This window comes from Crinia signifera, chromosome 6 (genome assembly GCF_055691185.1).
Source record: "Crinia signifera chromosome 6, ASM5569118v1, whole genome shotgun sequence".
NCBI classification, from domain to species: Eukaryota; Metazoa; Chordata; class Amphibia; order Anura; family Myobatrachidae; genus Crinia; species Crinia signifera.
In genome coordinates, this window is record NC_139222.1 from 149,363,161 (window position 1) to 149,378,408 (window position 15,248).

At 41.1% G+C, this 15,248-nt stretch overlaps 1 protein-coding gene across 3 annotated transcripts in view; it reads left to right on the plus strand.

Moving 5' to 3' along the window:
- MTCL2 (microtubule crosslinking factor 2) overlaps window positions 1–15,248 on the plus strand; it is a 112,237-nt gene that overhangs the window by 78,549 nt on the left and 18,440 nt on the right. For all 3 annotated transcript variants that reach the window (XM_083147597.1, XM_083147598.1, XM_083147595.1), the window contains 5 exons: window positions 1,644–1,769; window positions 3,296–3,526; window positions 7,038–7,142; window positions 8,032–8,184; window positions 14,083–14,328. In XM_083147597.1, coding sequence (XP_083003723.1) covers window positions 1,644–1,769; window positions 3,296–3,526; window positions 7,038–7,142; window positions 8,032–8,184; window positions 14,083–14,328 — 861 coding nt within the window. The remainder of the gene's footprint in view (window positions 1–1,643; window positions 1,770–3,295; window positions 3,527–7,037; window positions 7,143–8,031; window positions 8,185–14,082; window positions 14,329–15,248) is intronic.

Sequence of the window (15,248 nt, forward strand, 5' to 3'; positions counted from 1 at the left end):
GGTAATTTTTTTCAACCCTGTTTTGTTGTCTTTATTATGTCAATGTCTTTAGTATGTTGGGGGTTAATATTACCAGTGATTGACCAGATGGATAATGTTGGAGATGGTTGGAGGAATGCTGGGTGATATGGCGTATATATTTTAAATACTCCTCTAGTGTTTGCAGTATTCGGTTACACTTCTCCAACAAATAAGTCACTGTTTGAAAATATTGGTGATAAGATCACATACCTTTTTTTCATATTATGAAGTAGAGCTGGTTCGTACCAGGGAACCATGTCCACAGAAAAGTCAGTCAATTTGCATCCTATCTCTTGGTAATATAAAGCTCAGTGGCTGCAACTCTTCTACTTGTCTGGTTTCTAAAAATGTTGTGCTGGCTTACGTATTTAACGGTTTCCCACATCTGTAAAGTACAAGGGAATCTTACTATGAAATGTCAGTTGGGTAACAGTATGAACAGATCCAAGTGTTGTGTGTATGATATACAGGGCAGTGCCCATTGGCAACATATAGTATTTACCAGCTAGGTTAATAGCCAGCTTGTATTTCACATGTAAGATTGTGGGTGGGCAGCCATAAACAAGTAAAGGAATGTGTTGGATGGCATCCCATTCAGCTGATCTCATTTGTCCATACCTGTAAAGCAGGGAAGGGGGATCAGCTGTTGTTGAAGTTCACATCCCAGCATGCCCTGCTACAGTTTTGCTATTTGGCCATTCTAAAACTGTTGCAGGGCATGCTGGGATGTGTAGTTCGACAACAGCAGGAGGGCTGAAGGTTCCCAATCCCTGCTGTAAAGGATCGTGTTGGAGACCTTGCTCATGGTATACGGTTCCTAAAAAGAGAGCATCACAGATACACTACGTCAGTATTATTACTATACTAGCTTGCCCAAAGAGCTCCGTCACTAGCTTGTGGGATTGAGCTGGGGAGTATGACAAGAGTTTGCCATCCAATCTCATCTGCTTTGTTTCATACTTCAATGTCTAATTTGCTTGGAAGAGGGCTAAATGGGAAAATTATATCCCATGGCATTCGTGATTCTCTGTGACATCACATTGGTCGGGGGGGGGGTGTAAGATACAGGTTGAGTATCCCGTATCCAAAATGCTCGGGACCAGGAGAATTTTGGATAACGGATTATTCAGTATTTCAGAATATTTTAATATTTCAATGATGTATTTTGAAGTATCTTGCATTTATGTTGTATAAACACATCAAAAACATGAAATGCACACAAATATATTTTATTTGTTCAAAAAACAAGGTTTCAAGAACATGAAAAAAGTTTGTGTACTATCTCAGATATTGAATTTGAATGCCAAGTAATCATGTTCTTGTACATATATAGTGCCAGTTACATATCATGTCCTCAGTAATGCTGTTACAAATGTCCCCAGTGAGTTTTTAACCAAAAAAAAAATTTTGTTTCACTTTCTGGAATGTATGGTTTTCGGAATAATTCGGATAAGGGATATTCGGATACGGGATACTCAACCTGTATATAACATCTGTATAAATAAATAAAAACATCTAAAGCATAGAGAGAAGAAATGTCTCTTTTTGTAATTCCGTACTAGAAAAGTCCTGGTAATGGTACTGAATATACAATATTTGAGCACGGTTTTCTCTCCATGTAGATTAAAGACTTGCAGCTGGTGCTGTCCGAGGCCAATGAGACTATGCAGGGGCTGCAGGAACAGCTGTCACAGGAGAGACAATTACGGAAGGAAGATGAGGACACCTTCAACCAGAAGATTGCACAGGTCAGTGCCTACAAATTTCTCTCAGCATCCCACCTAACTATGAAGGATACTTTTTAATCTGGATTTACCCTTTGGGCCTTCCAGCTCTGTATGACTTTTCCTTTTAGAAGCATGACAAACATATTTCAGAATGAGCAATATTATGTGTTCTGCTGATTAGCGCAGATGTATCAGATACTTTGCAGAGTATTTAAGTTGTGTCCTGCTGCACTTTGATTTCTTTGTCTTTGGGTTGAACACAAATAAGTTGAGCGATGCTTGAATTGAGTTCCAATATTCTTGTAATAGACTCTGATGCTACAGAAGTCTTAGACCGACCACAACTTGGTTTCATCCTTAGAGCGATTATTTACACAGAGAGACTATGAGAACCTATCATTGGACCTCCTTTGAATGTGGCAACCAAATTAAATATTCACTATGCTCAGATCTACCCCTCCTTTAATTACATTAAAATAATATTGTGTATATATTAAACTGTAATCGAAAGGGTGCACTAGAATATCAGCAATTGTTCAAGGCACCCCTAGTCAAAAAGTTTGTTATGGATAAATAAAAAAGTAAATTGTGGTTAACGGTCGGTCACCCTCAGGTTCAGTTATACCATGCCAGTGTGAACAACCTGGCTTTTACACCGGCGGCTAAATGCTGGGTACTGCAGTGCCGGACCCCAATTCTCACTGCTTGGCAAATTACCAGTTGAAGCAGTTCTACCCAGTAATTTGGCCTTTTGCAGTGTTAAAGACTTTACCCGGGTTTCCAACTCGGGTAAAAAGCAGGGTTGGAGTTCTGGCAATTTCAACCTGGGTTGTGCTGTTCACACAAAAAAAACCCACTGGCGTTGAAAGTCAAATTACCGGGTCAAAATGCTTGTGACCAAGTCATTTCCTTGGCAGTGTGGTGGTGGGGAACGTTGCTGTGGTTCTAATTGTCCATACATTTTATGATCGACAGCCACCAGCACACTTTGAGCATAAATTTGTTTTGGTCATGGACCCCCAACCCGAGGCATCCGGAGATTTGGCAACCACTGCCCTAGAGTGTGTGTGGATGTGGTAGGGAACATAGACTGTAACGTCCTCTGAAGCAGGGACAGATGTAAATGGCCAAATATTCTCTGTAAAGTGCTGCACAATATCTGTGCTATATAAATAACTGGTACATAATGAATAGGTGCAATGCCATTAAACATGATCAGTTTATATGATCTATCAGTAAATTTAATATAATCCCCCATTGCAGGCTCGCACTGTACCTTTGTTGGGAAAGCTCAGTATATTTAAAACTGGGTTATCTTTTCCTGCACACTGTTTCTCATCATGGGTATAGAGCAGCTTACTGCCTACTGGACAGCAAGGTTGTACTCAGTGATGAATCAGGATATCGTAATGGTATTTTTATGATTTAAAAATGTGTAACATGCTTAAACAGTGTTTGCATGATGAAAGTCGGATTGTTTATTGTGATATCATGAGTTGGTCTTATTTTTGTCTGACATATAGTTTTGTGCTAAATTCATTGTGCAGCTGAAGGAGGATCAGCAGAAAATGCTCCTGAGACGGGAGTTTGAGCTCCAGAGTTTGGGCCTCCAGAGAAGGCTGGAGCAGAAGTTCTGGAGCCAGGAGAAGATGGTTCTAGTGCAAGAGATGCAGCACTTTAGACAGAGCTTTTTCCTGACCTTCATGAAGCTCAAATGGTTTCTTCAGCGTTGGCGAAAGGGCAAAGTCTTGCAGAATGAAGGAGAAGACTTCTTGGAGGTCAGTGTTGTTTCTCAGTGTTTCCAATGCATTATATAAAGTTTAAATCTAGCATATATGAATATTATGCAATTATATGCATTTTGAAGATGCAATCTCTGCAGACAATTGGGGTATGACCTATTAGAAGCACTGCTGCTAATAGGTTTGTTAGGGGCTATCCTATTTGTCGTGATGCCGGTGTCCTTTTCCCCAATAACCACTGTTTATCGGGTTTTATCCTATGCGTACCTGATGTACTCAAAGTATAATTCCCTTTAAGCAGCCGCTGGGGCTTATCGCCTCCTGCTTCCCGAAGGGACGTGAATTGCAGTATCTGAATGGCGGGGCAGATGTGGGGGGGTCAGAGGTCATGCAGGAGAATCACAGCCATTCCGGTAGAGTAGGGAAGTATGGATAACACATTTGGATCATTTCTTCACCAAATATATATTGTGTATATAAGTTACTGTAAAATAAAACGAGCATTGATGATTTCATAATCTAATAAACTTCTCTCAATAAGGACAAACTCTGGACCTAATTTAACTGTAACTGTATTACTCTAACTGTGGGCGTTATTCTAGTTCACTCTTTCTGACAAAATCCTTCTTAGATGGCCAAAACCATGTGCACTGCAGGTGGGGCAGATGTAACATGTGCAGAGAGATTTAGACTTGGGTGAGTTATTTTGTTTCTGTGCAGGGAAAATACTGGCTGCTTTATTTTTACACTGCAATATAGATCTCAATTTGAAGTAAAACCCCACCCAAATCTAATTCTCTCTGCACAAGTAACACCTGCCCCACCTGCAGTGCACATGGTTTTATCCATCTAAGAAGGAATTTGTCAGAAAGAGTGAACTAGAATAACCCCCTGTATTATGGCTTAGTTCATATATATGAAACCCATTCACCAGCTTTACGGTCACATTGGAGTTGCTTCTAACTGATCTTCAGCAGGCTAATTGGATAGCTTGTGTTTTTAGCTTGTGTTTTTCCTTTGAAGATTTCGGCTGTGCATAGATATTGCCGTGCCATCAAATAGTGGAGTAGTCCCATCCTATTACCAGCTGATGTGTGCCACTGTGTCTGACCTACTGTAAAGAATGGTAACGGGAAAGACCTGTTTTTGTACTAAAGCACGATATTAGGCTTACATTTAAAGTGCCAAAGGCTATATTCTGTGCATTAATCAGGACATTCTTTAGCTTATTGCAAAATACCCAGCTGCTATTCTGTGTTATACATTGTTCTACCAATGCAAAAAGGACATACTTCCCACATGACTGATCACACGCAGCTCTTCTCTGTTCAGTGATTGTGGTCTATATATAAACTGCATTAGTAGTATAAGGCTTTTACAGCACTCAGCAGTGATGCAGTGATGGGTAGGGTCTGCCTTGGGGTGTCGGGTTCCTGCTTGCTCCAGCAGCTGTTGTGGGTGAATCTTCAAATGTGGCTAACCCAATCTCCTTGCTATACATCTCTAGCCGGCACAGCCAGAAATGCATTACACTAATGTGGATTATAGGCACTGCACAGGACCAAGCTGATTAATACACTGAGAATTACTGAAAGACCGCATATGCCATTTAAATGTTTTGTAGGCAAGTGATATGGTAAATGGGATAGAAAAGTCAGTGCTACAAGTAAAGTGCCAAACATAATAGTTTTGTAGGGTGATACTTGATAAGTTGATATGTATAGTGACATGCTGATTGTTGGAGTTGTAGTTCAGCTTTTCCTTCCTAATGAGGCCAACACACGGGGGGATGTTGCTGAGCGTTCTGTTTGGGGCCAGTGTTCCCTGGTGAGAACACTGGTCCTGACCAGCGATTAACTAGATTTATCCAGCATGCTAGATCTTAATCGCCGGGCAATGGTAACGCACTGTGCTGCGCATCACTATCGCTACGGCCCCTACACGGGGAGCGATGTTTTTGCATTTTCTAAGCAGTGCTAATTTGGAATGTGATAACGCACCAGCCAGTCAGCTCCTAACTGTCATTTTTAAACACAACTCATTGGCTGGTACATTATCACCTTCCTTTATCAACGCTTTATCACTTAATCAGGCTTAATGCATCTGCCCATCTGTGCATTATTAGGTACCATATGCTAACTTTCCATTTATGGTCATTGTTGGGCCAAGCTAGGGGACCACAATTAGCTAATCCAACAGCCAGTGGCAGTCCTGCTTCTGCTGCTTCTCTTATCCCCAGCTACTTTTATGTCCGTGCATTATCACAAATGAATAACATTTCCATTGTATTGGTCAGAGGAGATCCTGTATAAAAGATATCTAAAATGCTACTACAGTTATATTTTGTCCATAGCGTACTGCATACTACCATAGCACTTAGACTCTGAATAAGGCTCATCCTGCTATTTCTTCTTTATATTTTGACTCCTAAAGAATGCAAAATGTGACTGGGGGAATGGTGTCAGTATTTACTCTGATATTGTAAAAAATCACAGTACGCAAAACCCTCTATAGAATGGCTGAATAGAGCAAGTGATAAGTACTCAATTGTATTGGAACATGTAAAATGGCACAAATAGGACATTTTTGTTTATTCAATGTTAACACTTATCCACTCTGCAGCCAATCACACGCAGTCATCATTTCAACATTACACTTGCACCAAGGTCAGAGCACTGGCAAATCAGAACCCTCCAGGGGGTAGCTGCAGCTATATTCTCATTCACACCCACACCCAAGTCTTTACTGTGTACAGTGGCTCGACTCGATACCCATTCCAGCCTGTCTACACCCCCTAGACATAGCAAGCCATGCATAATACTAAAAAATAAGTTGAAACTCGAAATAAAAAAAATGCCCAAATTGCATTTATTTCAAAATCTGCGTAAGGCATAATATGTTTAGAATTAGAGTGCTTTTTAATAGTCCTTCTACGGTTATTAAATTCCTCGATGGTGACCTTTTACAACGGACGTGTATTAAAAGATTGTCAAGTCAGTAGGTCAACACCAAGTGGACAATGGTCACGGTGGATTTAGGTTAACCGGGTTAAAGGGTTGACCTGGAAAAAGCAAACGCACCATTTCATGTGTTTTTTGCATTGTTTTAACCCCAAACCTAACCGTCCTCTCCAGCAGCCTTACCCTATTAGAAATGCCTAACCCAAAAATCAGCATATGGATGATGACCTATCTACCAGGTCATCCTCTTCACTGTTGGCCATCTGGTGTACATCTACTGACTGACTTATCTGACATCCAGATACCCTTTACAACATACAGTAAGGGATATATTACCCAGGTTTTATACTAGATGCAATTTCCATAAGAATTGTATCTCTATCCACAGAAATGTTTCAGTAATGATGATCCCTGCATTAACGTTTAAAAGAATGCACATTTTATCCAGCTACAATCAATTGTACAGTATAACCAACCGAAAGCCTTTTAAGAATGAATTCCATTACCATCTAAAATGCTTGCTTATGAAAATAGAGAATTACTTTAGAATTATTGTTTTTTTCTTAAATCTATGTTGTATTAAATAGGTAAACAGTGTGAAAGAACTGTACATGCTGATTGAGGAAGAGGAATTAAACCTTCCAGCCACTGATTATAAAAGCTGCGATGGAGAGATTTGGCCACAGAATATGGTAAGTATAAAACACTTATGTATAAACTTTCTTTACACATAGTAGAGGAACATTTTTGGTAATCCAGATTCCTCATGCATAGAGATCAGGAGTCAGAGGGTCTGGTCCCCCCTTAAGGTGCGCACACATTAGACAATATTTTAAATGATATGCACAATAACCACAAATCTTAACAACATTTTAGTGTATATCGTCCAATGTGTATGCACTATATCACTAATGATGTGCCCTCCTGTGAGTCATTAGTGATGTCATCCATACATGCAGCACAATCTGAGGATATTGTCAAGGACCGTTATACTCCTGGATGTGGCCACGGACGATATCCGTTGTCAAATCACTCAGTGTGTGTACACTATATCGTTTGTCCAAGGGTAATCGTTGACGACATTGCATTATTTGCATTTACGTGTTATGTGTACCGAGCTTTACGTTGGAGCTATGTACCCAAGTTAGATAGGGTTGCCTCTCCGGGCATCAAAGCTTGGAGGAATCGCTACAATCAGTTGTGTTGGCAGTTACTCCATGCAACCTATGAACATTCATACTCCAAAGTGAATATGCCTGGATAAGCAACTGTTTGCGTGGGTGAGCAACTCATTAAGCATAGGTGTCATGGGCATTGGTTAGCCATTATATTACCATTGAAAATCTATATTACCTGAGAGGTATCCATGTAGAGATCACTGAAAAGGAGGGAAGGAGGGGGCATAGGGACAGTCTCATGCTATGCATCTATCAAGTAGTAATGGTAGGCTGGTTCCGCTCACCCTTCTATAGGCTGCAAGCAGAATCGGCAACACAACTCTGCCAAAGGTATTCCAGTGGCTTCTGCAGCCAACTTGATCTGCCCATGAAATTTATCTTCTCATTTGCTTGAATTTTGCAGACCATTGAGTGTATGAAAACCCTTTCCGACGCTAAGAGAATCCTGAGAGACCTCTGCAACGAGTTACAGGAAGAGAGGAGGGGAATGAATGAGCTTCAGCAGCAGTTTGCAAAAGCAAAGGCATCGTGGGAGATGGAGAGGACTGAGTCTAAGGTTAGTCACACCCATTGTAATGGTGTGGGTGGTGCATTTTGTATAGGGTTGTGCACAGGATCACTATAGTCCTTATGCCAACAGTCAAAATACTAACCGTGACATCCCATAACCAAAACACACTTTGGTAAGTGCTGTAACCCTCTCCTCCCATATCCTAACCCCAACCCCTCTCTATTGTCCTATCCCTAATACTTACCGGTATTATATGTTGGGATGCCGCTGTGATGCTGACTACATCCATTTATTTTTCTTCAAATATTTATATTTATTTATACAATATTGTCTGTGTATTTAAAGTCAAATAGACTGTTTAAAAACTAATTGGGTTATGTTGATAAAATGTAGATTTCTTACTTGACGCAAAAAAATATGTTAACTCCCAAAATATTTTTCTGAATGATGACACTACACTTTGCCAAGTATTCCCGACTACGCAGCAGCTGGTTGCTGACAGCGTTACAAGTCAGTGCCTCACTTCTGTTATTTACCTTAGCCGGATTGATGTGATAAGTAAACATTTGTCCTACAATGTATGGATTTTATTAAAAGCAATTCTTCTCGCATTTGGCTTTTGCACAAGATGTGCTGGGATAACTCCCAGGCACTAGTAGCAAATGTATAGAAAACTATATATGTGTGTGTGTGTGTGTGTGTCCTATTAGCTTTTTAGTATTTAAAAGCTATGCCCCCTATGTAGATGTACATTTTTTTTACCTTACATAAATAGTAAGGGATATATGAATTACATGTCTTGTGTAATGACTGTCCTTCATTTGGGGGCTATGTGGAAGTCACTGGAGTATGGACTGGTCCAAAGTAGAGCAAAACAGGCCAGGTTTACCCGTATTCTGCACAGACCGGTAACACTACAGCAATGATTAGCATATAGAAACATAGAAACATAGAAACATAGAATTTGACGGCAGATAAGAACCATTTGGCCCATCTAGTCTGCCCCTTTTTTACCCTTCAGGTAAACTCAACCCTTTTTAATCCTTATTTCTTTGTAAGGATATTCATATGCCTATCCCAAGCATGTTTAAATTGTTCTACTGTCTTAGCCTCTACCACCTCTGATGGGAGGCTATTCCACTTATCCACTACCCTTTCTGTGAAGTAATTCTTTCTAACATTTCCCCTGAACCTACCTCCCTCCAGTTTCAGTGCATGTCCTCGTGTTTTATTACTTGTTTTCCTTTGAAGAAAATTTCCCACCTGTACTATGTTAAAACCCTTGATATATTTGAAGATTTCTATCATGTCCCCCCTTTCCCTTCTCTGCTCCAAACTATACATGTTAAGATCTTTAAGTCTATCCAGGTAAGTTTTGTGATGTAGGCCATGAACCATTTTAGTTGCCCTTCTTTGTACACTCTCCAATGTATTTATATCCTTCTGAAGATATGGCCTCCAGAACTGGACACAGTATTCCAGATGAGGTCGTACCAATGACCTATAAAGTGGCATTATTACATCTTTTTTTCTGCTACTGATTCCTCTCCCTATGCAACCAAGCATCTGACTAGCCTTCCTCATTGCTTTGTTACATTGCCTCCCTGCCTTTAAGTCACTTGAAATAGTGACTCCTAGATCTCTTTCCTCCTCAGTAGTTTCCATTATATACTGTACATTCTCCTAGCTACAACATGTACAGTCTGTTCTGTCTGCGCTGTTAGACCAAAATCAACATATCCTGTCACCACCACAGTGCCTTTACCAGTATATCTAATTCTGTGTCTCTCCATTGTTCCAACCATGTATATCCACTGACCTCACCGCCTGTGTCATTGTGGTTTCTAGCTGTCCACTGCTTCCTTCATATGTTACCAGCACTCTGTTACCTTAGAATATGAGGGATAACCTTCTATACAAGTATGCTGTCCGTAAACAGCTGCTCCTTCCAAAAACGTTTTTTTTTTTAAACTGAAAACTTAATTATATCTTGTAACTGGCAGCTCCTCTGTCCATCAACAGCCACGCCCACTCTCCTGTCTGTCAGTTAAGATGGTTAGTTACATACTAGACAAGTGGTTCTCGAACTCTGTCATCAGCACTCCACACAGTTCACGTTTCCAGGTCACTTGAGAGGTGCACAGGTGCATTCATTACTCACTGACATATTTTAAAAGACCCACAGGTGGATCTTATTTCACTTGTGATTCTGCAAAGAGACCTGCAAAACAGGTGTGGGGACAGATTTTGAGAAACTTTGCACTAGGTGATGTCTCGCCATCGACATATGGGACACTGCGTCTAGTGTATACACCTGGGGTAGCCAACTCCAGTCCTCGAGAGCTACCAACAGTGCACGTTTTCCAGGTCTCCTCACAGAATCACAAGTGAAGCAATAATCTCCACCTGTGGATCATTTATAATGTGTCAGTGAGTAATGAGTGCACCTGTGCAGCAGCTAGGTTGTCTGGAAAATGTGACCTGTTGGTAGCTCTCGAGGACTGGAGTTGGCTACCACTGGTATACACACTATGTTGCCGATGACGATCGCTCTGGTGCATAGTCCTCAACATCCATTGTTGCCACTGTGTGTATACACTTGCCAATGCCGGATTCTCATCCCAGGTGATGTTTCTGGGCACAAACATTGTGTAGTGTGTACCCAGCATTCGAGTCACAGATAAATGCCATCATTAGTCCAAAAGACCAGCCGCAGCCAGGCAGGCACCGCTGCAGAGCATGCAGCGCCATAGCAGCCATTTCAGATTCAGGGACAAAAGACTAAAGTTTAATGCAGTGCTGCATGAGGAAAACTATGTTGGTAGGAGCCATCGGTACTTATGTTAGCTGGGCGCCCACTAAGCAATTTGTGAAATCGCATCGCATGGGCCATGCGATGTGCGATGCGATTTTCCTATGTAATTTATTCACTGCTCTCTCAGCCCCGGGCCATCGCATCTGCCGGAAAATTGCATGTTCCTCGGATTTTATAGGGTGTGCGATGCCATGACATTAGGTATGCAATAATATGATTGTATGTCCTAAAAATAGCTTTTACGCACCCCCACTATCCAGGCCACCCCGAAGCGTGGCAAGTGGCGGCGGAACGCGTCCTCCGACTTTTTCATTACCCCACTATCCACGTCGGTGTGGAGTTGATTTCATATAGTGTGGCGAGCCACCGAGCCCGAAGCGTGGCGAGCGGACGCGGAATACATGTAAATGAATCCGCGTCCCCTCGCAGCGATTGCCATGCTTCGGGCTCAGTGGCTCGCTGCGCTCGCCACACTATATATAATCAACTCCACGCCGACATGGATAGTGGGGGTATGAAAAGGTCGGAGGATGCGTTGCGGGGCTCGCTGTGGATATTTTTAAAAAATAATTGCATGAAAAAATCGCATTGCATCGCATGCCCTTAAAATGGCCCATGCGATGCGATTTCCCTACGTTACCGTCCGTATGCTAATTGGGCGCCCAACTAACATATAAGTACCGAACCATCAATTGTAGTAAATAGCATAGGTTAATACCATCTCTAGGGCAATGGTCATCAGGTTCAACTACGTTGTTGGGAAGTAACTATGGGTGGTAGTACATAGCATAGATTTATATCAGGGCAACGGTCCTCAGATTTCTCTCCACAGCTAAACTGACTTTATAACATAAACTACTAGATTACAGAGACTATACATATTGTTTTGTTTATAATACTTATATGCCAATTACCATGCACTTAATAATTTATGTTAATCAAGAAGTTTGCATATATGTAAATATTCAAATATATATATTTTGAAAAGGTATGTTTAGTCTCTCTATACCTACATTTTAGTTTGTATAACATGATATATAAAAAAGCTATGGTTTGTTAGTAAATCCATTAGGAGAGAGTTGAACGAGTAAACTCTTTTTCCTGGATCATTCCTGTCCTGGTCAGCTCTGTCTTAGAGGAGGTGTGTGGCTGTGAGGACACTGGGACAGAAATGAAGGCCCGTGCAGTATAACTAGGTGCTGGGGGAAGACCAGGCCCTGGCCCCATAGCAACTGCTAATACTGTAGCTACACCCTTGTTTCACTCTTTTCTATGCACTGGGTTTCCAAGATAATCGATTAAAACCGTATAATCCTATGCTATTAAATTTATCTCACATAAACTATCTTTAGCTAATATTATGATTATGTCCTCCTCTGACCAACACCAGTAAACCAGTAATGTAGAGCCAAAGCACTGCTAGAAATTACTGTACTGTGGATTTTCCTCAGCATTTAAACAATATATATCTGGCTTAAAGACGGTGTTTCAGGCAGCCATAAATCCCCTATGTTCGTGTGTGATATGGACTCCTGGTCACAGTCACCTGCACACATTGTTACTTACAACAACAGATACCTGGCTCTGAATTTTTCATGAGAGTAGCAGCTTGTGAGCAGCTGTGTATTTTAGTATAATAACAACATATGTGTAGCTGGTAGTTGTGTCATGTACATGGCAACTGGACCGAAGCATTTTTCTGTCCATCTCTACCAGAACATACTATGTAACCTGAAGGATACAAGATAAAATGGTGATAAGTCTGGCACATGTGGCCCACTTCCTCTGTGATGTTCTGTTTAGGAATCTAGCAACACATGGCAGAGGCCAGGCATTTCCTTCTGCGTATTTATTATGTTACAGTGCTCTGCAAAGCCCCTGTGTAGTAAAAGTAAGTATGTTAGTCATACATAGATAGCTGCTGTAGATATTTGAGAGAAGTCAGAAACCTGATAATAGTTCCAGATGTAGGAGAGGCTGGAAACGTAATCGCTGTCCTAGAGGTAAAGCAGTAGGAATATGATAGCCATTCATCGGGTGGGCGAGGCTGGATGATTGATGGATGTTTTGGGGAGGGTCTGAACACCAGTAAACACAAAAGTTGATTTTAAAAGTGTAAATGTCAGGGCCAACAACTATGTGGAACCTGGAGCTGTAGCTTCTTTGTGTATTTGTACGCCCTGCTTAGGTTTAATCACATGTACTTTTAGGGCTGTCATACAGTAGAACCATCTAGTGCAGTGGTTCCCAAACTGTGTGCCGTGGCTCCCTGGGGTGCCTCAGGACACTTGCAGGGGTGCCCCAGTTTGGTGGTCCAGGACCAATTCAAATTATTTATGGTTCATTTTTTATGGGCAAAACCAGTGTTGGTGGCTGCCAATCATGAAATATGTGTACAGATGCAAATCCTGCCCTTTACCACATAACTGACCCTAAGAATCGCATATAAACCCAATCTAATTATTTTTTTGGGGGCCCAGGGGTGCCTTGAAAAAATTCCAATACTCTAGGGTGCCGTGATTCAAAAAAGATTGGGAACCCCTGATCTAGTGGATTAATTAATATGCCGACATTACTGAGGATGCCAGCCCTGCAATCTCGACTGCCGGAAACACAAATAGAAGTATGTGGGGAACCTTTGCATTAAGCCACGGAGAGGAGTAGAATTAGATGTAGGCACTAGGCACAGACTTAAGGTGCCCATACACGGTGCATTTTTCAGGTGAGATGCGCGCTCCCATGCACATCCCTTTGCACAGCTCAAAAAGTATGTACTGCACTTACTTTTTGAACTAGGTTCGGATCGCATCGCATGCCAAATGCATCCAATTATTGTACCGTGTATGGGCACCATTAGGATTAGAATTAGGCACAAAGAAGGAGTGCTTAGGGTTAGGCTGCGGGGAGGGGAGGATAAGGGGGAAGGTAAGTATCACCGGACCCCTGTTGGGATTTCTACCTTTCGGGATGCCAGTCTCTGTATTCTGACCGCCGGTCATCAGTATGTGTTATGTTATAATATGGTCTAATAGATAATTCACTGTCCTCAGTCCTTTCTTTGACCTGTACATAATTGTTTGCACTATGAATGGAATAGTAAATAAAACCTAATTGACCCGGTCTTACAGCTGGAATCTGGGAAGCACGGAATAGAAAAAGCCTCTACAGATATTAAAGCTGCTCTGAAGTGGGAGATAGAGGAGCACCAGCATCTCCTGGCAGAGTCTTACAGCGCAGTGATGGACCTCACCAAGCAGCTGCAAGTCAGTGAGAAAAACTGGGCCCAGGAAAAAGAGGAGATGCTGGATCGCTTCCAGCAAGAGCGGAAAGAAACGGAAGAGCAGATTAAAGAACTGCAGAACAAATTAAAACAGGTGAGAAGATTTTTGTGTCTGCATTATATAATGGTGGTAGCCATATGCTTTTCTTCACTACCCGTTTGTTTCTAGGGCTTTCAGATTTTGTTTTCCAGACAAACTAAACAAAGATTACAAAATGAGCGGAAACAAAGCTAAAATGCCAATAGGAAAAGTACTAGAGGGAAAAACTGATATTGCCATACAAGTGAGATGCCACAAATGTAATAATAATAATAATAAAAGTCTGGTTTCCAGGCAGGCAGCAGACAAGATGGGGGAAAAGGCAAAAACAGATAAGACTGCTCTTGAAATGAAGACCACTTTTTATTAAATGGTAAATAATTAGTAATCGATACAATCAATATTTTAAAAGCACTTACATAAAAATACATATACAATAATTATTCACCGCAATTAATAGAGAGATGTTAGTGCATTCAATCAAAACAATGGGTCTAGTAATAGTTGTAATTACTCCAGTAATTGTGGTTTACTTAATTAAATGTTAGTAGAGAGAGCAGCAGTTAGTCTGTCGGTCTGTAATTGTTAGATGTCCACTAATTTTAATTAATACAGGTCATGTCTCCAGAGTATTAATAGAGAAAGGTAGTTGGCACCATCAATATAGAAATAAAGGTTTAATATATAGTGCAAGTCTCTCATAAAACAAAGCGTACATCCACCTTAATAATGATCCCCAGACTTGGTAAAACTTCCGACTGGTGAGCACTTCCATTCACCTTATCCAAAGTTCTGTCCATGTGGTGTAATAGAAGGTACAGATGAGAACAAGGTAGAATAGCAATGGGTCCCAAACGTATGCGTTTCTCCGCCTCGTTGACATAAGCGGATTCCCCATGTATGGATAGGAATAGTAGCAATAGGAAAAATGTCTATATGACAGATCTGTTACCTGTGAATATATTTTTACAAAT